The sequence below is a fragment of the Amia ocellicauda genome, chromosome 9 (genome assembly GCF_036373705.1).
Source record: "Amia ocellicauda isolate fAmiCal2 chromosome 9, fAmiCal2.hap1, whole genome shotgun sequence".
NCBI lineage: Eukaryota > Metazoa > Chordata > Actinopteri > Amiiformes > Amiidae > Amia > Amia ocellicauda.
Window position 1 is genome coordinate 39,356,327 of NC_089858.1, and position 26,711 is coordinate 39,383,037.

General features: G+C 39.6%; 1 protein-coding gene across 5 annotated transcripts in view; it reads right to left on the reverse strand.

The window, feature by feature from the left end:
• sorbs3 (sorbin and SH3 domain containing 3) overlaps positions 1-26,711 on the reverse strand; it is a 52,051-nt gene that overhangs the window by 15,521 nt on the left and 9,819 nt on the right. For 4 of the 5 annotated variants that reach the window (XM_066714458.1, XM_066714459.1, XM_066714457.1 and 1 more), the window contains exons 2-10: positions 16,272-16,345; positions 11,739-11,865; positions 10,763-11,007; positions 10,140-10,203; positions 7,860-7,898; positions 7,388-7,493; positions 6,821-6,917; positions 2,628-2,681; positions 1,736-1,843 (exon numbers count right to left, since the gene is read on the reverse strand). In XM_066714458.1, the coding sequence (XP_066570555.1) occupies positions 1,736-1,843; positions 2,628-2,681; positions 6,821-6,917; positions 7,388-7,493; positions 7,860-7,898; positions 10,140-10,203; positions 10,763-11,007; positions 11,739-11,865; positions 16,272-16,283 (852 nt within the window). In that variant the 5' untranslated portion in view covers positions 16,284-16,345. The remainder of the gene's footprint in view (positions 1-1,735; positions 1,844-2,627; positions 2,682-6,820; positions 6,918-7,387; positions 7,494-7,859; positions 7,899-10,139; positions 10,204-10,762; positions 11,008-11,738; positions 11,866-16,271; positions 16,346-26,711) is intronic. The other variant, XM_066714461.1, reaches the window with a different exon arrangement.

Here is a 26,711-nt window from a genome sequence, read left to right on the forward strand (position 1 = left end):
TCTGAGGCAGCCACAGTCAAGGCCATGGCAAGATCAAGCAGGGTCTGTGATACATCACCCAGAGACAGATACAGCACTGCAACAGGCCTGGAATAAGGAGTGGGGGTTTATCTGCATCCTCCATTGTTGCGAGGTTAGCTAGCTGTCTTCCCACTTGAGCTCACAAAAGGCCAAACTTGATTTATAGGTTGGATATTGGCATTTCTCTCAAGGTCTTTTATGTCTTGTAGGTACTGCACTTTGAGCCAAGAGCAGATTTTCAATTTTCAAGTGCAAAAGATCTTGGAAAATGTCCAGTAGAGGCAACAGTTAGACAGATGTTTCCGTTATTTAAGAGCTTCAGCTGCAATCCAAAGTACAACACCCTTTACTATAGCCCTCTGGGGTAAGTGTCTCTTACACAGGTAGTAGATTCCCTGAGCTTAGAGGGTAAAATGCCCCCCAATATTCTGCTCCACACACTAATTTCCCTACCGGTCCAAGTTACAGGCTGAGACCTACTCAAGACCTATTGCAAGCATTTCTCAACTCCATTCCCTGATGCCTATAAACAAAGAAGTCCAGGATCCTGATTATAAGGACTAAACATGTCCTAAAGTAAATTATTCCTGCTTTAACCCGTTTTAGTGCCAGAATAAATCAAACGTTAGACCCATCAGTCAGCTAAATATGCAAATAAAGTAACTGACAGAGGCTGTCCTTCTACATTCGGTAATGGAAACCTACAATCAAGAACTGGGTTTGTAGCTTGCAGGGGGGTGGGCTGCACTTTGGATTGAGTCAATGCACAATAACCACCACAGACTAGTCTTCAAGGTTCTGAATTCAACTGGAGATGGGATGTACTGGACTAGTGCCAACATTTTCCACATTTACATTGCAATCTGCACTGCGTAATACTCCACTGTGGGCCGTTTTCATCAAACATTAACCACCTGCTAATGTTGCCTTCCTATGACATAATTGAAGCTTATTAAAATCTTTTAGGGGGTTAACTTACAGAAATTGTCTCTGTTCTCTCTCTTTATCATGCTTTGTTTATTTTTTTAGTGTGTTTTTGAATGGGTCTTCTTGCATAGGCATTGAATAAATTAATGAAAGGTAAATAGAAACTCCCAAAGCACTGTGGAATCTCCCAGTGTCATTCTGAATCAGCAACAATGGTTTTATTATAAAAAAAAAAAAGATACTGACAACCATAAAAGTGTCTGAGTCTGCTGCCATACTGTTGCAACTTTTGCACATAGAAACAAAATGAAACGGTATTAAAAATATTATGACTGAAATGGAATGAAGCCAAGTGAATGTTACAAATGAAGATTTTGTTGTAAATTTGAATAACACTTCTGTGAAACATTAAAACAACCGCATATAATAAGACAATTCTACACAAGACTCCCCTTCAAGAAGTATATCTGCCTCATCTGCTCTGCTTTTTCAATCGCTGGTTTATACCATCCTCAGTTTCCTGTTAGTTTAATCTCAGACTGTAACTCTCCCACGTGCTGTAACTGTATTCTGCAACAGACCATTAAATCCATGCATCCTGAATGTGTGGATCAAGCGAAAAATTCAACAGGAGGAAAGAAGGAGCAGGTGGGGGCAGCAGTGGAGTAGCTCAGGATGGCAGTGCATGGAGCAGCCAGGCAGTCAGTGGGTGTATTTGTCTCTGGGTGCTGTAGGATTGGCGTGGAGGAGGCAGCAGGCTCGTGCGGAGTGGCAGGGGGCTCAGTACCTCACCCCGGCCTCGCCGTTGCTGTTTCTGAGACAGCCGCCTCTCGAGGCCCTTGATGTCGGAGTCCAACTCGGCCTCAAACTGCCTCAGCTCTTTGGCTAGAGTCACCTGGCCCGAGCAGGGCGGCCAGGGGGAAAGGCACAGTGGTTACTCAAGACAGTACATACACATATACACACAGTGTCAACACAAGTACCCCCCAAACCTCACAGGCCACAAACAGATATGGAGTATAGTATGTCTTTTCAATGAGGCCTACACCAGACTTTGACCTATTCCCAATTTGCAAATTTCAATTTTGTACCTTATTATGGTTTAATTTTCTTAAAGTTGTTGTTGGAACCCATTTTGTCCTTATTATAAATAGAAATGCAGTAGATTCTACTTTATGATTCACTGGTATGTGAGAGTTCTGCTCTGGTCTGGGCCTACTGGAGTTACATATGGTTTCACAGACCCATGTTGTCCTTCATGTGGTTCTTTCATGTCTGAACTCTTGTATCAATGAAAACAGTTAAGCCTTGGTCACAGGATGAGATTTTCTACCTTTTCCTTTTTCAAGGTTCACTTTCTCACTGTACTACTAAATGATGGAGACTGTCAAAAAATGTGAATGGAATCGCTTTGTGGCCTCATCTAGGACCATTATTTGGCCACAGACAGAGCTTGGAAATATACTATACCCATCCACTCTCTATTTAGAGAAGATCAGTCTATGACTCAGTGGTCCTCAAGCTGTTTTGTGCCCGTGCTTGCAGGCTGCAGTGCCCACTAACACTTGTCCATAATAAAATGTATATTGTTGACCAGGCTATGAGGTCTACTGTATCAACGTTTGTCTTCGTTCGTTTGGCGTAGTCACTAGTTTCCAGTCAGAAGGTCTTTAACTCACCTCGATGGGCAGTGACTGCGGCTCTGCTGAAGGCTTCTGTGGAGGCCCTTCTTCCTGAGATACAAAACAGACAGAAGCAAGCTTACTAAATGATTCACCCTTTAGACGCTCTTGCCCAAGGGTAATCCAGGAATGCGTTCCATCCCTATCGGGTCTGATTTCCAGAAGTCTGTGCGTTCCCTACAACACAGTCTTTTCCTTTCTTTTTCTTAACAAGCTTTTATTAATAGGCCGGTGATTAATATCTGGGTGGGTGTGTGTGTTAATGTGTATTAAAGCCACACCTGGGTACATTCTGTGGTAGCCCTGAGAGCGTGACGGAGGGTGCAGAGGTATTTTGAGCCTGTAAAAGATCAAAAGCTCATCTTGTGTAAGTCGGTGCGTAACAGCCAACCTCCTGTGGAAAAACCTACCATTGGTTTGTCTGTACAGTCTGCTTCTTCTGTAAGTGACTAGGTTAATTTAAGCTTCTGTCCTGTAGAACTACATGAATGTTTTCACAGTCTGTTTTTACACGGGCTGTGGGAGCGCAGTCTGACCAAGTAAAATAAGACGGATGAGAAACAGAATGAACATGGGATATTGCAATGTACTCACAGGCCTTGTTGAATATAGTCAAGTAGTCAGTATTGTCCATTGCTTCATTTCTTATGTCTGTCAATTTGAGTTGCACAATATTCACAAACCCACATGAATAATTGTATCTTTAAGCTTGTGCAACATCAAAATGGTTCCCAACAACACAACACCACCCAACAACAACTCACAACTACTGCTATCCTCATAAAGGTTTCTGGTGCTAATCTCTTGAAATTCCTACACACAAGGAAGCAGTTAAAAAGCCAAAGCAATTGCCACAGCCAAATTTATCTCCACAGTGAGAAGGATACAAAGGTATGAGGTCATACCTGAAAGAACACAGCACCTGATATGGGCTGAGCGTGTTCATAAAAACCCGTCAGCCAATCAGAGTTATGCGATTACCATGCAATTCTCTTGGTGTGAAGAAATGTTTGCATACGTACCCAGAAAAAAAAAAAAAAATATATATATATATATTATATATAAATCCAACCCAATATATTAAAGATACCCAGAAGCAGTTAAAAACATAATCAGAATCACAAGACTCCACACTACTTCCCTGGGGGACAAGGGGAAGATGATTTAATTTAGTTTCTTTTCCCTGAAGAGCTGGCTGTTTCCAATCACAGGTCTGGGACACTGGCAACAATTCTTTTAGGCACTTCCCAAGTGAACAGATGTCTTCAAAAAACATTGGCTGTATTAGCAATCTGCTCATGTGAGGAATATAAGTACTGCGACAGCCATTCAATCCTGGATTTACATGTGATCAGTTACATCCAGGCAAATTCCTAACAGACTAACGCGGAGATCAAAAAGAAAAAAGAGCTTGTTGGCTTAGTGGTAAAGGAGAACCCAGCTAACCAAATAACATTGTGGCAACATTGCAAATAAAGTGAACCTTTGTAGCCTCAGGGGATGTTGTCAAAACATTGCAAAATAATTTTATACAATTCATTTGTAAAAACTACATTCCAGAGAAAATGTTCACAAACAACAAAATACAGGGAATGAAATGTTGATTTAAATTGAAGTTCAATGAAAGATTAAAGTCTACTCTATGTTTGCATGCAAGATAATAGAATTACACTTGATATATACTGTAATTCTAGCAATGGACCTATGAAATATGCAGACAAGGCTACTATGCAATATTAACGACACTGTGTGTTCAGGGCAATACATTTCTTACATCAAAGTTGTCAAAACAGATGTTACCAGGATGAAACGCAAATTGGGAAGGGAATATGTTTTGGCCAGATGGGCTTGCCGTACTGTTCTTAGCATGGGTCAGAAATAAAAATTGTAATTAGTTATCTATGTAACGTGGCTGTTGTAATGCCATTTGAGTTTGACACGTGACTTGGCAGCATTTGACACGATTGAAACTTGCATGAAAATGCTGATATAATGAATTCATAAACATCAATTACAAGCAAAAAGCACTTAAATAGTTTTTAATTAGCAACACAAGGCTGAAGCATAATGGTAAATGTTTCCAAACCCTGCATTGTTTCTTTTAGTCAAGGGTGTTTCATATGATTTAATTGCATTCCTAAGCGAATGCAAGCACAGCTGAAAAAACCAAGAGAGAGGTGGCCAGTGTACAGTTCCTGTAGAACAGTAGTATTGCGACTCTTGACACACTGTACTTTACCACCCATTCTCAAAAGCACACTTAAACAGCATCTGATCCTTTACGGAAACGACTACACCTCTGAAAATTGAGAGCAACAAGGGTTTTAAATCCCAGCCCTTTACTCGATAAACCAGTAGGATTGCTTTCTTGAGTTGAGAACAGATCCTGGATTTTTAGTTCCTTGTAGCTGGTGTAAGTGCATCTCACACACTCCTCAAGCAAGTATAGGCAAGTCTAGCCTGTCAGACATGGCTTCACAACAGATACTTTAACTGTACTGTAATGCCAATCTACCTACCACACAGGCATGCAATAAGGAATGCAGTGTGCATTGCATGAGTTGAAAGCAATTAATTTAAATGTTTGACTATGCAACATCTACTTATCCTTTTCCTTATTTCACCCAATGTCTTCCTGCAAAATGTTTTCCACTTCTACAGATTTTTTTTTCCAATACGTTATCATGTTTTCAAATGCATTTTTTGATAAAGCTCTGATAGACTTTGCATATGGTTCCTAGAAAATAACTTACAGAGATCCTAAATAAAACTGTTTTGCTTAGACTCAAATCTATCAGATTATTCTATACTATAACAATCACACTGCCTAGATTTGATGGATATTCCCTTTAAAACAAGGATTTTCAAACTCGAACAAAGACTTTCTTGTACTAATGAGAACGTTTGTGGCAGGAATGTTTAAGTTTGTCTTTAGAAGTGTTATCCGTTATTTGGGAAACATACAAAAGCTGGTTTTGGAGAGATTGGTTTGATGAGATTTACACAAATAAGCTTTAAAATAAACATTGTTGGCGAGTTTGTAGTGGAGAATAAAATTACAGACTTTAAACTGCAGGCCAGGATAAATATTTCTTAACCGCCTTCTCTTCCAAACAATGACCCCATGTTATTAGAGGTTTATATTGCCAGGTTTATGGCAAGTGTGAAGCAAGTATAAGGAATAAGAGAAACTATTACTACACTGGGATGTAATGTGAGACAGAAAACGCACAAACAAAAACAAACAATAAAATGCCACAGGTCCTTCAACTAACTGTGACAGTCAATATCTGACATGGTATCAGTACTGTGTAAGTTTTCTCTTTAAAATTTAGCCATGTAACGGTGTATATAAATAAGTGTAAATCTTAATATAAGCTATAACACTTATTTTTATCATCAGCATCATCTATATAAATTACTACAGTTAAATAAACAATGTAATTCACTGTACTTTGCTTACTATAGTGTCCTTTCAGAAAATAAAAAAACGTTATTTGAATCATTTAAATTCCATGCGACACAGTAAATCATATAAAATGCAGTCATTTCATTTCTATGTAGTTTCATTTCAAGCAGTCTATCACTCTCACTCCTTCTTTCCCTTTATCCATTACTTTCAAAAGTGCCATTTAAAACAAAGAAATACATGATAAATATATGAACAAATAATCCATTCACTGATTTTGCAACATTTGTTATCGTTACCATAACTCAGGAATCAAAACACTGTAGCCAGGCCTCAGTGTTTTAGACTGAACGTTTCTCAGTGTATGAATGTACCCTTGAGACGAAGATTGCAGTCATTATAGAGGGGTATGGTTTAGCATGCCAAGCACTTTACAAGGATCTCTTCAAACAATACTAAAGACCAATTCTCTGGGCATAATTATGGTAGAAGTCAAGCCAGAGAGTTTATTATTATTTACAGTGTTAATGGGGCAAAGAACGAGGTTGCAATGCCATGTCAAAAGATGATGATGATCAGAAGATGTGGCTTTCAAAAGAGGTTATATAAAGTGTGTCATGTATCCACCGCTTTCACATTCAAAATATAAACAACAGGATTTAGTGATACTGAATAGGATTTCAGATTCAGTCAGCTCTTATCCTGACCCTTGATCATCATCTGAAGCATCTGCGCGGGTCGTAGTGAAAGTCACCAGGGCAATAGAAAAAGCTGCTCTTACCTGGGTTTGATCCCCCAGCGTAGACGTCTTGCCAGGTTCGTAGTCAAATATGCTTCTTGGCTCTGGGTGCTGTCTGTCTCCGGTCCCCAATTCACTCCTTAAGCAGGGGGAAAGGAAAAAAAAGGATAGAAAAAGGGAGAGCTACAGAAAGCTACAGCTTCTATCATCCCAGAATCCACACTCCTGCCTGTCCTGACAAATCTCAACTTGTTTTTCTTCTGCTTCCATCTATCTCCCACCCCCACCTCTTTCTCTCTCTTTGTGCCTCAAGTGTTTTCTGGAATTGTTGAACTGAGGCATTCTCCTGAGGGTCTGAGGATGGTCCTACACTTAATGCACCAATGACTCTGTAGGAATCAATTTTGAGATTTGATTCTCTGACCTTCTCCACTGGACAAGCTTGAAGACTAACCATGGTTTACATACATCTTTTGCAATCAAAGCAAAATGGTTTGGTTTATCCATCAGTTTGAGTCATGAGGGGAAAGTGTACAGGGTAAGTATCTCTCTCTTGCACAAAGATCAGATCCGAGTGCAACACTACATTCTTCTCCTCGGTAAACCTACCAGTCAGGAAGAGAGCCATACTGAGAGAGGCTGAAGGGGTCTGCGTCTGGGCCACGTCCGTCTACAACATCCACAGAGACAGTCGGTCTGGGGGACCGGGGGGCCCCTTAAACACAGAGCGAGGAGAGACCGTGAAAAAGGAACACCATTGGTTTCTTAAGATACGTAGTAGTGGGAGCTGATCACTTTCTCATAAAAAGCGTTTGCTAGAGTATGGCATTGCGTCTGTGAGGCCACCTGGAGGATTCTGGGTAGCATAAACCCTACTCCATCACTTCAGTAGTGGTTTTGATAGACCTGTAGAAAGCACTGCATCTTACTTATGGACCACATTCACAAGTCAGTGAGCACATGCTGCTGAACACTTGTGTGTGTGTGTGTGTGTATACAGTATAAAACAGACCTTTGTCAAAATCACATAGCTGTTAAGAACTGAATCCCAGATCAAATGCTGTTTGTTAGAAACACTTACCCTCCAAAGAGTGTGGCCCAGTGCCATCAAAATCAAGTTCTGCAAAGATGGAGAAACAACCAATCAGACAGCCTTAACCACACCCACAGTCAATATTAAACACTAGGTAGTATAGTATATTGTGATGTATAGTATTTTGGTAGTTGTTGATAGTTCTAGAAATTAGTATTTAGATTAATTGCATTGTTTTGGATATTCTCCAACTTTATCCTCTGTAATACAGTGTTCTAGATGGTCTCTATTCTCTCTTAAAATTTCTCTTGACAATAGGAGTTTCTGGAGATCCTCTATTAAGCAGGTGGGTTTGGCTTTAGGCTCACTTGACTTGTAAATTGAAAATTAACAATTGGCTTTAAATTGACATATGGGTGGAACTTAGTTGTGGGGAGCTTCCTCAAGTTACAACAAAAAAGCTCTATTATAAGAGATTTAGTAGAGATAGAATAGAAGGTTGGTAGAACTAAACTTAAAGAAGGAAATTACGCATAAGAGGAGTTGGTAGAAGCAGCAGTACATGGGTTACTACTCTGTATGCTTTAGAAGAAATAAAGCAGTTTTTGTTTTGTTTGTTCAATTAGTGAATGAACGTTCCTCTTGTTTAGCTTTAATGGAGACTCTTCTGTCTGTCTCATTTCTATTCATATCAAGGCTGAAGCGAAAAGTAACAATGGTACACAGCATCAGAATTTTACTGCCGATTATGTCCTTTCTTATTCATCCCATGCCTTGTGCATCTGTTGTGGTTTCTGACTTAAACTGGTCTTCAGCCAAATCGGCTTGCAGAAAACTGCCTTAGTCTCCTCAAAGCTCATTGGTCTAAGACAAGCTAGCAAAGCATTACAGCAGTGAGGCATGTGCTGCGCTAACACGCTTCCCTTTGCTCAGTTCCCGAGTAGTCTATTCATACGGATATCTCCCAGAGCACTTTGATGACCAAATAACGTATGCAAATAACATATGCATTATAAATAGAGTTTCAAGAGTTGATTAAGGAAAAGTCTTATTAAAAATAGGAATAAAACATATTTGGAGAAGTAATTAATGTGAAGGAATTGGTCATTACCAAAAAAGTATTAGGGCTACACAAGGTCCTATCAAGTCGAATAAGTGTTGTTAGGACCTTTGTATAAGCCACCACCTCGCTATTTTCCGTCATGTTATGCTGTGATATGCAGTTGTGGGATAAGGCTGAGAGAATCACAAATACCAATCCTAAAAGAAAGAGCAAACAGCACTACAAGAAAATAAACAAGATTTAAACAAGAAACAACATGGCTTCAATAACATCCTAACTCCCACCTAAATACCTAAAGCAGTGAATTGAGAGTGAGTCAGTGGAAATCTACATTAGTTCCAAACAATGCTGGCTCTCATAGGGAAAAGTCCCCCTAATTTAGTTGGACTCTTTAATAAGCTTTGCACAAGGGGTATAGTGTGACATTTTCTGCCCAAGATGAGAAAAAAGAGTTTGTGAAAGCATGACACAAACAGAAAACATGAACTTCAGGGGAATGTTAGCAAGTTTAAATCTTTTTCTTAGCCTTTTCATTTGTTTGCAGCTTTTGAAGTGGATTAACTAGTTGTTGACTCAAATTTGTCTACTTTAGCTTACATAATTAAGGTTACATAACTAGGCTTACTTAAGACAATCTCTGGTCCCACTGTGAGTTTGGTTAAAATACAAAACTTATAATGTTGGTACTTATAATGTTGGAGTTGGTAGTTTCTGATTGTTCAGATATTTTTCATTGATTAATCATTTGTCTAATACTCTCAATATTTGAGGAAAATCTTATTTTGTGTTTATTGTAAACCTACTCTCGATAAAGGCATGAGAAGCTGAGGGGGAACTAGTGGGGAGGAAAACAATATACACACACATTATATATATATATATATATATATATATATATATATATATACATACACACACACTCTATTCTGTTTGTTGACTACCTTTGAAATGGTCTGATTGTAGTATACCAATGGAGAGAGATATTAGCAGCTACTACTAAAGACTTCCCGTGACAGATCTTGGCTCTTTGGATACCAAGTCTGAGATTTGTGTTCCAGTTGCTGTCCTGTACATGACGTAATGCTAGAGGGCAAAGTCTGCCTGTCTGATTTCCTTCTACAAGTTGTCATCGATGCTGAAATGTTCTTGTATTTCTATCATTGCACGCCTTAGGATTCATTTAGTCATTTTCCATCTGGTTTTGACAGCTGACACTGACAGAAAAGAGAATTCCTCTTAACAAATCACCCAGCCAGGGCTCTTACCTGATGGTTTCTTGTGGATCTGTTTGAACATGCTCTTGTACCAGTCTCTGGGCTTGTTGACACTCTGGAGCACAATGGGAAGAGAGAAGGAGTTGGGGGAAGGGGGTGAGAGGGAGCGACAATCACTGGAGGCACAAGGGCAGAAATCGAGAAACAATTACATGAAAGGAGGAATTGTTTATTTGGTTCCATGCACCCATAAATCTGCCAATGGAGCTTACTCTGTCAAGTGGAAATGCAGAATATTGAAAGGGTTCAAAATGGTCACATGAAACAAGTGGAAGTAAACAAGTAAGGCAGGAAAAGAAAGAAAAGCATAGTGAAAGAGGGTGGGAAAGAAAGAAGATAATTCAGAGCTCTAGAAAATCAATGTCACTTTACTTTAACTTTACTTGCTTAGGAATATCATGACAAAAAAAAAAAAAAAAGATTATGTAATTGGCCTCATCTCACTCATGTGGTTTCTAGTACTGTAGCTTCTTAACCAAACAACCTCAGCAAGCTGGCCTGTGAGGAATACTAATAAAAGAATCATTCAGTATACAGCTCCACACACAAAAACACTGAGATAGAAAGACAGACATTAGATTGGCAGGTAAACCACCAGAGTAAGATCTGCCTACCGATCTGGAGGCGATGGGCATCCCGGTCTCGTCCACGGGCCCGATGCCAGCAAACTTCACCCACCTCTCTTCACCGTGCTGCTGCCCATCTGATGGCACTCTGTAGTGGCGGGGCGGGCTGGGGGGCAGCGGCAGGGGGCTGGTGGGGGTGTTGGAGGATTTGGGGATGTCCCGCCAGCCCTCTGAAAGCTGGGAGTGGGCAAGACTGGTGCTCAGCACGGCGCTCGACCCATTTGTCAACCTCCCTGTCACCGTGAGAGAGAATCTTGTTAGAGAAGCATCATGGGAATTACAGGTTGCACTAAAATGGCATTCAGGACACGGCTCAAACTCCAGCAGAAACATTGTTCTTTCTTTTAACCTGTTGATGTACAGCTTTTCCCATTGAGATACCCAAGTACAATCACCCAAATTAAAGCATTATATATATATATATAAACTTTGGGTTAAATTAATTATTATTGTTTAGTTGTTGTTAAGTTTACCAGTAATTAATTAACTAGCTGTTCAAACCAGGCACTTAACCAACTAAAACATAGCCTGAATGTCAGCAGTGTGATCAGAGAATGCAGATTTATCTTCGTGTGAAGGTCATTTCAACACAATGGAGCAAAACGGATCAGTCACCTATTACATTCACTCCTTAATGTTTCCTGAAAGGAATGAGTTAGTCGCTGTGGGAGACTAGCAGGGGGTGAGAGTGTCAGGAGGGAATGAATCTGGCATGATCTTATAATATACTAATGCATCATCTTTAAAAAAATAAAGAAATACTTTTTTTGCCATTGTTTGTATAGTCACTATACAAACTATGGCAAAAAAAGTATCTTAATTTTTTTATACTATAGTGGTTTCCAGTGGGTTGAATATGCCTTCACTATGCTACACAGGACCTTAAGAATAACACATGATACCATGATAAATATGAATAAGTTCTCTTTATTAAATAGGTCCTTTTTTCTTGCTCAAAACTTACCCCCATATTGATTAACGCTGTGCTGATCTGTGCCTCGGCGTTCCCCCCTATTGCTGGTCTGTTGGGATGTGGAGTCTGTGAACCCAAACATCAGGGTACGTGACACCCCTCCATTAATCTCGGAAACCTGAAAGGAAGAGGGATGCAACTGAATCACAGATGTATAGCACCTGATTTCTCTGCGTCCCATTTATACAAAATCAAATACAATTGGTCAGATACCACACACACTTCCCAGAATAGGTGTGATGATTCTTCTCTACCACAAGGGCGCGCACTTGTATAGTGCACTACATTATTGGCAATGAATTACTGGAGTCCTCTGAGATTACATTCGCTGTGTTGGTCAGGAAGTATTTGTTACAGTTTTCCCAGTTCATATTTTAAAAGGTCTGTTTGTCAATGACAAACACTTTCAACCACACTTATTATTGAAAACATGGGCAGGAATTGAACTAAAGCATTGTTTTATCCATTTAATTAGTTCCAGTGTACCTAATTCTTTTGTTCCACTCAAGTTGTGAGTCTTTATTACTGTACATTTTTGTTGTGCAATGTAATTGTTTGTGATTGGCAACATTGTGTAGCAACAATTATTTTAGGGGTATTAAAAGGGCATTTGTAACAAGGCTTATTGTTTATGCAAGCCAATAAATGTGGATACCTCTCTCCAGGGTTTTCAATCTCACAGCGCTTGGGGACCAATCTTTTAGCGTAGTGGTTTCTCGTTTTTTGGGGCCTGGGTGGATTGGGAGCAGTTCAGATCTGAGTTTAGACCACATATGCTGTACATTTAGAGAAATGGTGATGTGTCATATGAATAGTGTCCATGAATTTATGGTCATCCAGAATTGTTAGACGCACAATCTTTTTTTTTTTTTTTTTTTTTAAACGCTCTTTTCAAAATCACAAGCTTACAACTGAACAAGGACTATCTGTTGCTTCTTTTGCTGTATTTTACATGCACAGCTGCAACACACAGATGTGTTGCATGGGGAACTGCCATCAGAGCCCAGAGGATAAAACCCTGCTCAGTTCAGGTCTGTCACTCGTAAGTGGGATCCATAGTCGGTCAGGTTTTCTAGATCCGTTTAACATCTCAGCTGACAAACGTGTGGGGGAAAGGTCAATGGATCAAATAGATTAAGCTGGATGTCTGCAGTTAATTGGCCATCAATGGCCTGAGACAGCATGAGACTGTGGTGAAAGGTGAAGCAGTAAATTCACGGCCGCAGTTTCGAAAGGGGGTCTGTGCATTTGTCTTCATTAGATTCCTTTCATGGTATCAGTCAATGACATTCCTCTGAATAACCTTTCAGACAGAATTCCAATGGGGATCTGTTCGCAAATCTCAATTCATCAACATCAAATCCTCATATCAAGTTGGAATGTATGAAAGAGTTCATTTGTATGCTAGAATTATTTTCCTTTCTTTCTTTTATGGGACATTTATAGGGAATCGCAGATTCAGGATTTACAAAATCATCTTTACCGGTGTTTAGGATCCGAACTTGATTATGAACTTTTGTTTATTTGAACGTGCAGCTTCCCAGATAAAATTAGAAGGACGGTCATGTGATTGTCATTTCGGACATGGGTAATTTAGATGTGTTTGAATTACTCTGGAGGGAAAGAGTTTATGTTAAGTACTGCTAACACTGCTCCAGAATGATGGGGTAAATCCGTCTGATTGTCGCAATGTTACTCAGGGCTGGGAAAAGACACCAGTGCCTGACAAGATTGATTCTGAGCCAAAATGAAGAGGGGATCAGAGACAAAGCCAAACTGATATAATAAATGCAAGAGAGGACATTTTCCCATGAGACTAAGCCTGTGACGCCATCCAACAATATGTGCACAGAGAAAAACAATTAAAGAAGAACAGTGTCACGAGACTGAATATTTCCCTTCCAAGACTTTAAGACTTCCCTTCAGATAGGCTCACAAACATAGCTGCTGTATTCCAAGATTCTCTTTGGTTGTTAGTGACTAAACTTTCATGGAGCTTTATTCTGAAAATCTCTAATGGAAAAGGATGTAGATCGGTGATGAAACATCATAGAGTCCTGCCAAAATCGTATCTCCTCTAAAAATGGAACGATGGAATGCCTTGTGATGATTGGTCAACTAAAAGGTAACTTGCTTTCTGTGGGTGTGGAAGGTGAGTGGAGGTGGGGGTGGAGGTGTGGTAAGGGCTGAGAGGTGGGGTGGGTAAGCCAGTAGAGAAGGCCACCCCCTGGGCTGCGTCTGAGAGCAGATGCCCCGGAATGAAGTCCTCCAGGGTGGGGAAGCCGTCACACTTTGTTCCCGGGGGGGAGAGGCACAAGGAGGCAGGGGGGGAAGGATATTGGCATTGCATCCTCTGGGCATCATCAGAGAACACGATGCGGGAGCCGTTCACATGGTCCAGAATTTCCAAACGCCTCTGCAGGGACACAGGGACAGAGGGAGTCATTCAAAACAGCACTGAACACTAGGGGTATCCAGGCCTGGTCCTTTGGGAGGCAGAGTCTATTGATTTGTATTATCCAGCCATTCAAAAACCCTTCCTTCTAGACTGGGAACACATGTTAGTCACATGCTGAAGGGTATTCAGGTGCTTGTGTCAACTGATCTCTCAGTAATCAAATTCATCAAAACATCTGCTTAATGGAATTGTTTCCAAGTCTCAGGATTGCTGATTTAAGGCTGACCTACAAAACATGCTAGATTGAGGGATGGACACTCCTGTTACACACCCACATTGGCTTCCCTCCCTGCTCCTGGAGACCCACATCCCTGCAGTAGCTATAGGGAGCTGCAGATGCTCAGTGAAAGGGGACCTGTGCTCAGATTCCATTGAAACTTCATCCTACTTACAGATAGTCTTCGGGAACTGCCACTTGTTAATCGTGTACTGGGGCTACAGACATCTACTCCATAGAAATAGACTGGAAATAGTAATAGAAAAACTCTATCCTGCAGTGCTGCACTAATGTGGCACTCCCTGGCTTTAGTACGAAGGCATTGACAAACAGCGGAGACCTTTCCAGTCTGGTCACGTACAGTAGGAAGCTTTCTGCATTGTACAACTTGCACAATTACGAAAATAATGACCCTCTCTCTCTATAATACAGTTGTAGACCTCAGTGCCTCTTCAGAGTCCTAATTAGCCCCATTTCCTGTATCTCCAGCACTGAGGCCACTAATGCATTTAACAGAGGAGGTTTTTCGTAAGCGGCATCCCACCCACTTAATTGTGTCCCGTGCAGAGCTGGAGAAAAGACCCTTTACATGAACAGGGCTGAAATAAAAGAGGCTTATTATGTGGCGATTAATTGCCCAATCCGCCCATTCAGAAAAGGTGAGAGGTGCCGTGGAGGAACAATTTGTGGGGGGTGATGGGAGGTGGAGTTGTGCCCTTGACTCCTCCCACTTTGTATCCAATGTCCCACCTCCTGGGATCCTTGGCAACCCCTCCACCCTCTAAACCCGCTCCCTCCTTTTTGCTTATTTGGGGAGTTGCGCATTGGCGAAACTTATCTGCCCTCCTTGTGTGTGTACTTCAGGGTCATGGGAAGCTACTAGTGTTCTCACAGCTTGTGAAACTGTATCTAGATAAATCTGCCAGGTTGGATTGTGGTCTTAAGGACTTGGGCTATTTTCATGGAAATTCAAGCCTGTCCCCAACTAGTTTTTCTTTTCTCTCTGTTGTTGCGGCCTTGTTTATTGTCCAACACGTTCTTTCAGGTGCAGTTAATGGCCCAAAGACTCCAGGGAGGGCAGGCTGTAGTCTAGAGAGACATCCACAGTGCATTTCCTTTGAAAGCAAATAAAAGCACTTTTGCATTTATTAACAAAACTGGCTTTGTATAGGTCAGTGGCACTGGAGAGTTTGACAATTTTCACATTGGACTCTTTCTATCTTCTAATGTACCTTTACGTGATGTTGATAGTGGTTGGATTTGTCTTTAAATTAAAGAGATATTTGAGGTGTGAGGGGCTCACTAGGTTTAAGATACGCAAGATAATTTATTTTACTTTTATGTGGACATAAAACAAACGAGACAGCGGCCAATCCCACAAACATTAAACTGTGTACCTTTTATGAGTTAATGATAATGATGCACCAAATTATTCGGAATCTAATTTAACTATTAACAATACTGCAACTCTTTCAAATAGACATCACTGCCTTTAGAATGGCATGTAGGCTAGTCGTGGTAGATTTACAATTATGAAGGTAGCGTAACAAAAGACATTAAAATGTGAAATTGTTGAATTTTCAGCAGTCAGTAGAGCCCTTTACAGCAAGCATTTACCCCCACACTCAGCTCACGCCTGCATTTCTTCTGCTAAACACTATGATCAAGTCATAATATATACAAAAAGTATACAACTTTCAAGATGGGGATATGAGAGTCTCTACAGGGAGTTTAAATGTTTCATTTGTATCCAGTGAAAAACCACAGTGAACTCAGCATGGTAGTAAACTGTTTATGGGTAATGGATGAACTGCGGCCTTGTAGCTCAGTTCTACCCATGGCGGATTACCTGGGGTTGCATGGCATCTGGCTGTGTCTTTGCCGTTGTCTTCCAATACTAACGCTGCTATCAGGGATCTCCACCTGTGTTCAGAAACACATATTTACATATCAGAATACTGCTGCTCCAGACATACATTCATTATACTCAAGTATGAACCAAAGGAAACTAATTTAATCCGTGAAATACGGTTGATGTGCCGGAATGACAATGTTAGATAGTATTACTGTTGGGGCTGCGTTTGACCATTTCACACACTATACAAAATGTGTAGGAGCAGGTATACACAGACAAGGTTTGTGCTGCAATCGAGATTTTCCAGATAACAGCTGAGGAGTTTCAGTTTCCTTAGTCATGCATAATGATGTTATGTCACAATTTTCTTCTTTAAATTTAACCCCTTCTCCAGAGTAAAATATGTCACATGCAGATGCCTGGTAAATTGGGATAATAGATTTTTCTCATGCCTGTTAAATCTTTGGGACACATATGCCACACTGGGCCCTTTAAGGGTTTAAAGATGAATGTGACTTTTATTACACTGTGTTTCTTTTTAATCTCTTACGCAACTACTTTTGCCAGCAAACTTGAACTTGGCATCCCTACACTCAACTACATTTGCCTGCTGTTTTTAACAGCAGAGTGGCAAGTTTACAGTCGATGTATGAAAATGTGTGCAGACACAGAAGCAGCCAGCCAGCATTTACAACCCAGACTGACAGGCAGACAAAATGTCACTCTCTCACACTAAGTGACTGCAAAGACAAACACAGATCTACAGAAGAAATTCAAAGTCAGAAGTGGCTGGTTAATGGAGAACATCTTCACTGTTCTTTAACATCTTATTCTTACCATGTGATTGTGATTACATCATCCATAAACAATCAAATCACAGCAGTGCAGTTTTCACTTCTGAAGATTATGCAACTTGACCAAAAATATGATATATATGTATATTATGCAGATGTACGTCCACAAAAATATTTTCAGTTGCCGAGGCAAAACCGCCGTCTTTCTCTCCACCGACCACACAATGTGGAGTAGCAATCAACTTATCCCGCTGCTCCTTAATTGAGCCTGACCAAGGCATTGAGCTCTGATGCTCATATAAGACTTCTACAGGGGAGGAAGTGAAGTTCCTCATAAGGGGGCAGCAGAAAAAAATCCCTTTAGGCTTCCAAGTACCACGTCTGTTCACTGTTAGCCAGGCAGGCACTCTGTCAGATCATTTTACGTGGGAAAGTGTCTTATTTAAGGTTTATGCTTTGTTCACTTGGTTGTCTTACAAGAGTTACAATAAGCAACAAACATTGCACATGTAAGTATAGGAAAATAATGTCAGTCACACAAGCACATTAAGCTGGGAGGAGGCTGGAGCAGACTGCAGGATCAGCAAGTGCAGTCTGAACCATAGAGTTTTATTGTTTTTCCTACATTTGGATTCAGGGTTTATTGGTCCTTTTATATCTGCCCAGTTTTCGATCACCAACTAGTCATGAAGTGAGCTCCCTACTGTGACTCCTGTACTAACACAGGAGAGTTATAGAGAAGCTATAGAATAAAAAAAAACTGAAAAATCACATACTGTCCAGCCAACAGCTTCTTTTCCCAGTGTGATTCAACAGCACAAATAGAGCTATAGCCTATGATGGAGCTCTCACAGATCACACTAAGCTATAAAAGTCACCTTTATTACTTTTGTAATTCAGAATATGATCCAGTTTACCTCTGTCAAAGTGAGACATTCCCTCTAAACCCAGCCCTAGAGTACCCGCTCGCTCACTTTCATTTTTGAATCATTATCAACAGTTTTAAATATCTGGGAATCAATGTATCTTATTCCCATCTGGGTCTTTTCAAATGTAATTTCCTATGTACAGAACAGAACTTCAGTTGTTGGCAAAATTTACCTCTGTCTTTAACTGGTCATATTAACTCTGGTAAGATGAAATTCCTTCTGAATGTTTTAAATCTATTTCAAAGCATCCTGATTAACAAAAGTTTGTATGCCACCATTGTGGGAAATGCTAGTCTTAGTTGGGTCTGACACAGTCCAGATCTGAAGCAGCGGTATCTGGACCACTGGGCCCAGCTTTTGTGGCTTTCACTGGTTTATCCACTGCAGAGTGAACAGGCATAGATGAAGGAGGAAAGCATGGAAAGATAGTGGATATTTTGTCTTTCAGTCTTGGGAAATTGACTAGGCTGCCCACACTTAATTTGCTTTTACCCAGATTAGAGAAGCATTTTTCGAAGCTGATGTAGTGGGTGGGCCTAGCAAGCAAGCTACCTAATCGGATAAACCAGATGATCGGATAAGCAGCAGATGAGTAAAAAAGACATGCATGTAATCTCTGTAGAACCAAATATGAACATCATTAAGCCTTCCAGAACAACAATCTTCAGGAAGTGGGCATGGCAAAACATTGTTGTTACTGTGAGTAAAACCCTGGCCCATTTATTGCATTACATCAGCTTTCCATGGATGTAGCACTTGACCATATCAGTAAATGCAGTGCTGAAACAAGTGTGGACTTGAAGGAGCCAGTTCTTGTGGTTTCGAAGAACAGATTTTAAAAAGCAAACAGAAAACAGAGTCTATCAAACAGTGCCTGACTCCCAGAGATAGCACAAGGATGTGCTTGGGGCAATGGGCAATAGGGGTGGGGGGCATTGTACACAAATAGATGTGGGGGTATGTAGCACAAAATGACCAACCCATTCTCTTCCCTGGTTCTGGGAAATTTCACAACACAGCAGGGGGAGCTGTCACACTATGACCTGTGTTTACTGTTACCTGTGAGATTATAACATCCTTATACCTATAATTGTAATGTCTTATACGCTTAGCCACCTCGGATGCCTTTAGTCTCAGATACATTAAAAACACTATAGTTTGAGCCTGAAATTGTACTCAGCTTAGTTAGGAATATGTATAAGGAAGTGAAAAACATCCAGCTCACTCAATTTCCCATTAACCCTAATTAGCTTGAAATGTGTCCTGCATTGTACTGGACTCTTTTTCTAATGAATGAAGATGCCTAGGCTTACAACTACCAACGGCGTTAGTGCTTTTTAAAACATTACATTTTGTTTTAATAGTCATCCATTTTAACATCACACCATAATAAAGTGACTTTTTTACTATTGTGGGAAAACTGCCCACTGTGTAGTATATTCATGAGGTGGCTGCCTGATTTGTGTTTGAATCCCAATGTTTCAATGTATAAATATGTGCATGAAATTGAAAAGAGGATCAATGGACACCAAAGGCATGTTCACCACAAATGCAAATAGGAAGGATGGTTACGCACATTGGAAATATACTTTTCTCTTGAAATTTTGGAGATCTAGCATATATATTGTTTGGCAGACAAAAACTCTTAAGTTTCAAAATTACACACACAGTTCCACTTTGAACCCAAAGCAGTACAGTGTCAATGGTCATATACTTCATATTTCAATGCAATTTGAAAGTACAGTGGCATGCATGCCACTCTGCCCTCGTCTGTAAAGCCTGTTTAATTCAATACGATGGACAGCTAACAATTGGGCTCCTTCTTTCCTGAAACACAGCAACCATTCATATCTATATTCCTATCTGGGAGGTAGAATTCTGTCCCTGTTGCGGTCCATTGAAACATCTTTGACTGTATTAAAGTGCACCATGGGGGGCTGAGCTAATGAAAATGCTTTTGAATGAAGGCAAGGCTACATTTGATCAGAAACGTTATCTGTAAATGCCCTCCTATCAGCTTGTATCTCATATCTACTCCCGATCTAAACAAACCTTTACTTATTTGGTTGGAAGCCCTTAGCAAAGTCTTGAAGCACGTAAAGAGAGTCTGTTTCCACCACAAGCCCAGATTGTTTTCTAGATCCACTCCCAGCTCTTTGTGAAAAGAATTCACCACTCCATCAGTCCTAAAGACACCTATTTTGGTTCTCTACCTCTGACCTTTCTGCTGAGATCTAAGTAGTCCTGTTGGGTCACATAAGCTCAAATAGACCCTTTATTTGAAATGGTCCCATTCCGCCCACCGCCACGCTGCATCAAATCCGATCAGAACTCTGGAGTCCTGCTTTTCCATTCTTCGCTATCTGCTATCCCTATTAACAGTTTTAATCTTGACTTTGTATAACTGTATTCATAATTTATGTCAATCAGCTATGGCCAGCTGGAGCAAGTGAGTAGATGACACAATAACTGGGCTGTGTACATTTATGAATTATTGAAATACTAATACACTAAATATCTGTATTCCCTTTAGTGAAAAATCTGTAAATTAAATTGAAACAAAAGGGCATTTTTTTATGTCTACATTTATCTTGCTTCTACTAAACTGTCCCATGGCCAAAGCATGCTTAAAATGTGCCCTATTATATTATGCTGTAATACCACCACCATTTTAAGAATTGAATATAGGATAGGGCAGCAGTTTGGAGTAGTGGTTAGGGCTCTGGACTGCTGAGTGGAGGGGTGTGGGTTTGTTCCCAGGTGGGGGACACTGCTGTTGTAACCTTGAGCAAGGTACTTCAAGAGGTCAAGAATTAGAAGAGGTAGGTGGATTGGGATTGGTTTGAAATGGATTGGGCTGAAAAGAATAGATGATCACTGGACTAAATAAACACCAGATTGGGCCCTGAATAATATATAAACAAAACAAAAAAACAGGCAAGAACTTTTTGAAGGTAGCAATATGCAAATGAAGATGTTTTAGGAGCAAATTGGAGGGGGGTCTTTCTTCGTGGCAGTGAATCGATGAAGATGATGATGATGATGATGATGGGGAGACATTGTAATAAAGTTTACAACTGCAATTGCCCCAAAAACTCATGGAAACTTAGTTGACATATTTGTCTAAATCTCATCTTCACTCACCCTTGCATAAATCATGCTTCATTACCTATCTAGCTTCAATCAACACAATATTGAGTGCCTGAATGAGTCGGAAGATAAGGTGGCAAAATTCTTGGCATTATCACTGGGAATACCTGGAAACATTACATTGAAAACTGGGACAAATCAGGCCCCTGCCTAATAAGGTAAAATCAGCTGGTGCAAAATCACCCCTTGCTTCATTAGACATATCTGCTTTGAACTTGCACACATTCTTAACAGCTTACTTAAGTCAAGCTATGATTCATATCTGTTCTAGACATGGGATTTCTTCCCAGATCTGATAGAAAATGTTTATTTTCCTTGGAAATGAAGAGGACTTTCTTATACAACATACAGAATGGTCCAGACACTGTATCAGGCCTTTTTAGGTTTTTTATTTTGCCTAACATGGAGTTTTAATAACCACCGCCTAACCACAGCCTTCACAGTCATAGACTACAGGATGTTTCAGAGGTTTTCTCCCAACTTTCCTCAGCTTTCTCACTCCTTGAAGCTTATGTTAGACCCATGTTAGTGTGAGTGTTGTATCGATATGCCCAGTTGATTAACAATTAAATGCATATTATAAGCATGGGAAAACCTAAAAAAGTAAGGTGTTTTGATACTGTGGTAAAGTATGTTTAGGAGAAGCTTGCTAGACATTATGTTCCCTCTACATGGGCCACCTCTTTGAACTGAATCACATCTCTCAAATCTGTGGTTAGGAAGGTGGTGTGCCTGCACATTTTCAATCCCACAATGCTTTGTAATGTAGAAAAATAGCATGCCATCCAAACCAATCCTGGTGTCCTCCGTTTCTGTTTTCTGTCACATATAGATCATAATAACGTATATCAACTAAAAAAATCCCCTTAGCTTCTATTCAGTTTTAGATAAGAAAGATATATCAAAATAAAAACAAAGATGCAGACTCCAACAGTTGGGAATCACTCCACTTGAAACACAACAATGGGTTAGCTGCTCATACAAGACTGTTCAGGCTTTAGCGAAGGAGTCCCATTTAGCAGCAAAGCTGTGTCCAAAACCCTTTCAGAAGGTAATGTGGCGCATCTGTCTGCATGAGCACATTACACCACGACTGAGTTTTATGAGGGTTTGCATAACACCTATTACCCTGCAGAAATGCATAAAACTACAATCCAAGACATGTTTTTCCAATGATCTCAACATAGAACTCACCCAGATTTTATAGGAGTCATAGGTGTTAATACATCCCAAAAATAGATGTATCATGTCAGATTTTTACATTAACTCCCTTTCTCTCCAAATGAATAGATTTATTCCCCTTTCATGTCTGGGACTGTATTTCTTGTGTAATTCAAATTTAAACTTTTAAGCTCTGTAAACGTGTATAGGTATGCTCCAACCTCAACTGTTCTTTGAGTCATGTATTACACACAAAAAAGAAGTTATCTGAGGAAGGTTTGTTTGATGTTTTATGGGCTTTGTATAATTGGGACAAAATGTTTTGTTCTTTACAATACAGAGCAGTGACTGTCTTTGAGGACACAGTCAAAACCAATATGATCCTTAAATTTTTCATATATATAAATTATATGGGAGATATTTCAAATGTATAGTCTGAAATCCATATATGTAATTCATATATTGAAAATATGTTGTGAAAATAAACCCACTGCATATTTTCAATTTATAAAATAAACATATGGATTACAGACTAAAATATATTTGAAATGTATCTCATATATTATAAATAAACAAAAACGAGCCAATTTTGTCATAGGATATTAGAATCATCCATGTATTTGCAGTATTAGGTAGTAACGAAATACAAGTATTCCCGTTGTGTTCAGATTACCAATTTTTCATAACTGTGCTCAGTATATCAATCTGATTACCGATACTTAAAAAAAAATACATACATCCATAAATAAAATATGAATAAGTCATTCCGGAGTTTAACAAACTGCATCATTATTACAGTCAGTACACTGGAAAAAAATAGAAATACTAATGGTGACATCAGCACAGGAAAGTTCAGTTTTGCATCAGTGAAGAAGCCCAGCTGTTATGTTTGTAATGTTCTAACTGTATTTCGTTTACAATCAAATATAACTTAACCTAAAGGAGCATGATATCCGTTTTATTAAATTTAGTGTCTATGTATTGCTGGGTAATTCGGAATTCTCCCTAGTAATTCCTTATTGCTGGGTGGCAGATATATGCCAGGAGGTAGGAAGCACACTTTATGTAGCCTACAGTTCTTTAAAAAAGTTTTTGTAAAGATTTTGTTAAACTTCCTCCCTAAGAACAACTGGTTACTTAAAGGCTTGTTGTATTTCTACCTTTGCTACTATGTGCATCAGCACTAGAATCAGGAGTTTTTTCCTCGTGATAGCATCTTGTCTATTTTTTAATTTTTTTTTTTTAAGATAAACATGTACAAAAAACCTTAGTCAATCTACATTTTTAATAAAGTATCCCAAATGTAAACTAAAACGAATCTGATTTGGAGTATTGTATCAGATTATGTTCCAGATTGTTTTATAAAGAATACATTTATTAGCCTAGTATTCTGTCATGGAATACTTTTTCAAAGTAACCCTCCCAACACTGTATATTTGTCCCGTATCAGACAGATGACAACAGTAGTGTTCCAAGGTTCCAAGAGTTATCTTAATGTGGGGGAAGTAATGCTTTGTCAGTTTCCACAAATCCCAGTGTAATTTTGAGCAGAACCTGTAGACAGTTTTCATTTTTCCATAGATCAGCAAGAAGTGATCCCCCACCCACCATAAAAAAAAGGCCACAACAGAGTCATGTGAACCATTACATTATTATCCCAGAGTTCAATGCTGTCAGGGAAATGGTAATAAGCTGGACAAAAGCCGCAAAAAGTGCCTTTGTTGCTACAGCAATAAAAGAGCTACTGACCTCTGACATTCACAGTGTCACAGGGAGAGTGGTCTGAACAGCACAGCCACCACAGAGGATTTAATATTTTCATTAATAATAATAATAATAATAATAATCATAATAATCATAATAATAGGATTAGGAGTCTACAATTCCACTAATTTACGAGATTTAAGATTAAGCAAATGCAGACCAATTAGCTCTACCCTCTCCTTTTACAGATGTCACCTGGTGAGTTTAATGATACTACATGTAAGAAGGAGACCCAAAATTAGGATCTGCGTGATACACTAATATCTAATACTTTGGCCTTGTGTATTTGCATAGCTAACAGCACATCAGGACAATTCACACAGTACAGCTTTGTTGAGATAACTATGAATCAGGAATAAACTATTTGGTGCGTAAACGGAATGGATTTAGTTGAGTAAGTGTTGGCGGCTAAGAGGGATCAGTGATAAAATGTAAGTATCCTTGCAGAAAGGCATTTTGGGGCCAAAATATGCACTGGCTCCAAAAATGGAAAGCATGTCCATCTGTAAATTTAATTTTCTCTCTGTCCTTTACAAAATTGACTACTTCGTTAAACTGCTACCTAACCCATTTAAGATGACTTTATTAGCTTTAAATTGACCTCACTTCTACAAGTGTCTAAAATCAAACTAAATTGGAGGGAATCACTGCACTGTAAATTAATGTGTTTGCTACAGGTGCTCATGTACCTGCCTAGTCCATTGAAATTAGACTGCAAGATAGCAACACTGTTTTTCTGTAAACTAAAATAATTAAACTAGGTCACTACTACTGGTCTATGCCATCTATTGTCTTCTGTTAACTATGGCACCTGCATCATTTCAACATAGACACCCTCAACTTAAAAACAACCTCTGTAGCTATGTCACTTTTTATATGGTGGTAATTCTGATGATGTTAGCTGTGGTTAGAGGGATCATGCATCTTCATATTATGCCGAGTGTTTGTGTCTGCTCAGTTCAGTTGGTGTTGTACTGTGGTGGGTATTTTCTCTGTGTCAATTTAACGCATCCTGAAAAGACCCTTGAGGTGAATGATTGACTTCACGGGTTGAGAACACTTGGTTTAGTAATGTCATTCATGACACAGCAATGAAAGTCCATCTTAACATGGAGGAGGGATAGCTGGCCAATCTTTAACAAACTCTGTTCTGCTTCGACGGGAGACGGGATGTGTCTGCGTGTTTTTGTATGCCGATGTCTCTGATGAGATCTTCTCTGCAAAGGGTTTTCTCACCACCCACCATGAGATCATAATCACAGCAAATGAACACCCCGTGCCTAAATAATGTAAATAACTCTGTAACCTGCCTTTTCTTGTTACTTCATTCTGATGTATCATTTTTTTTCCCCACATTATTTTGGAATCGCCCATTTTTTCATCATACACTCCCAATGTGGACTTGGCAATTTTAATTAACTCAGTACTTTGACCTTCAAGAACAGATGAAAACATTTAACCTAACCTGTCGAATGTTAGGGTTTTCAAGTTTGTATATGGAATACATTTGCATATAACCAAAGCAGGTAACTGGGAGGAAAAGCATAAGCAACACACTGAAAAGGCTATTAAAGAACCATTCTGTGTCACACTTAAATACCCTCAGCTGGACTTCTTCTGACCCAGATCTAAGAATCACACTGAGAAGCTGCCTCACTGGTTACTTAACATGACCAATTTAATAGAGACAATAAGCTGAAGTTGTTTCTTTCTAGTTGCAAACAGCTCATGTTAAGACAAACAAACACATACATAAATAAAGGGTGTAAACTATTTGGCAATGTAATAAAGTAGACAGTAATCAGATTCCACTATAGTTATTTTTGAACAGGCATGTTTGAATCTCAATTGCCAGTGGTTGGGATGAAAGTGAACTGTGCTTCACCATCTTCAGTAAGGGAAAAAATCACAAGCTGGTTATCAACCCTTAGATAAAGTTCCTAGCTCTTTCTAGAGCCTGCAGGTCAATCTTCCAAGGCTATTATAAGGGCAAACAGGGACCCAGCCCAATTCCAGGTATATCAATATCACAGACAATCTCGAATAATATGGTTGGGCAAGTGTACATAAAGGCTCAAAGATCTGACCGTTTTCACAGAAGAATGGACTCATGGCATTCAGCCTGACCAAAAAGTAAACACTGGTATCAGATCCCCTCGCTCATATTGATTTTGCTTTTGAGCCAGTACATATTGAACCACTTCAGTTTAACTTGTATATCTGCCATGTTCAAATATCATCAGGCCATTTCCGCACGGTTACATATTTATTTTATGATAACAAAAACGCTGACTAATTCACTTGTCTTGAGTCTTAGTACAGTTCAGTGCCATAAACTCCACCAAAGAAAATAATGAAAGTAAACAGCACCTGTCATTGGTCTGTTATAGGGACAACCCCACCCCCCCCATATTCACCATTAAGGCACTGAGCTCTGAGCCCCTCCCCTGTAGGTATTTATGATTTGCAAATTCAAAAGCTAGTTGAACTGTAACAGACCACATTTGTGCTAACAATCACCTTATGGTATGGGATGTTTTAGAAGCTTGGTCTTTGAAAATACAGAATCTTGCATCAACCTGAGTGTGTGAGAGTCTCAGGCTGTTCCTTCAAGTACATATATTAAACAAAGGCAC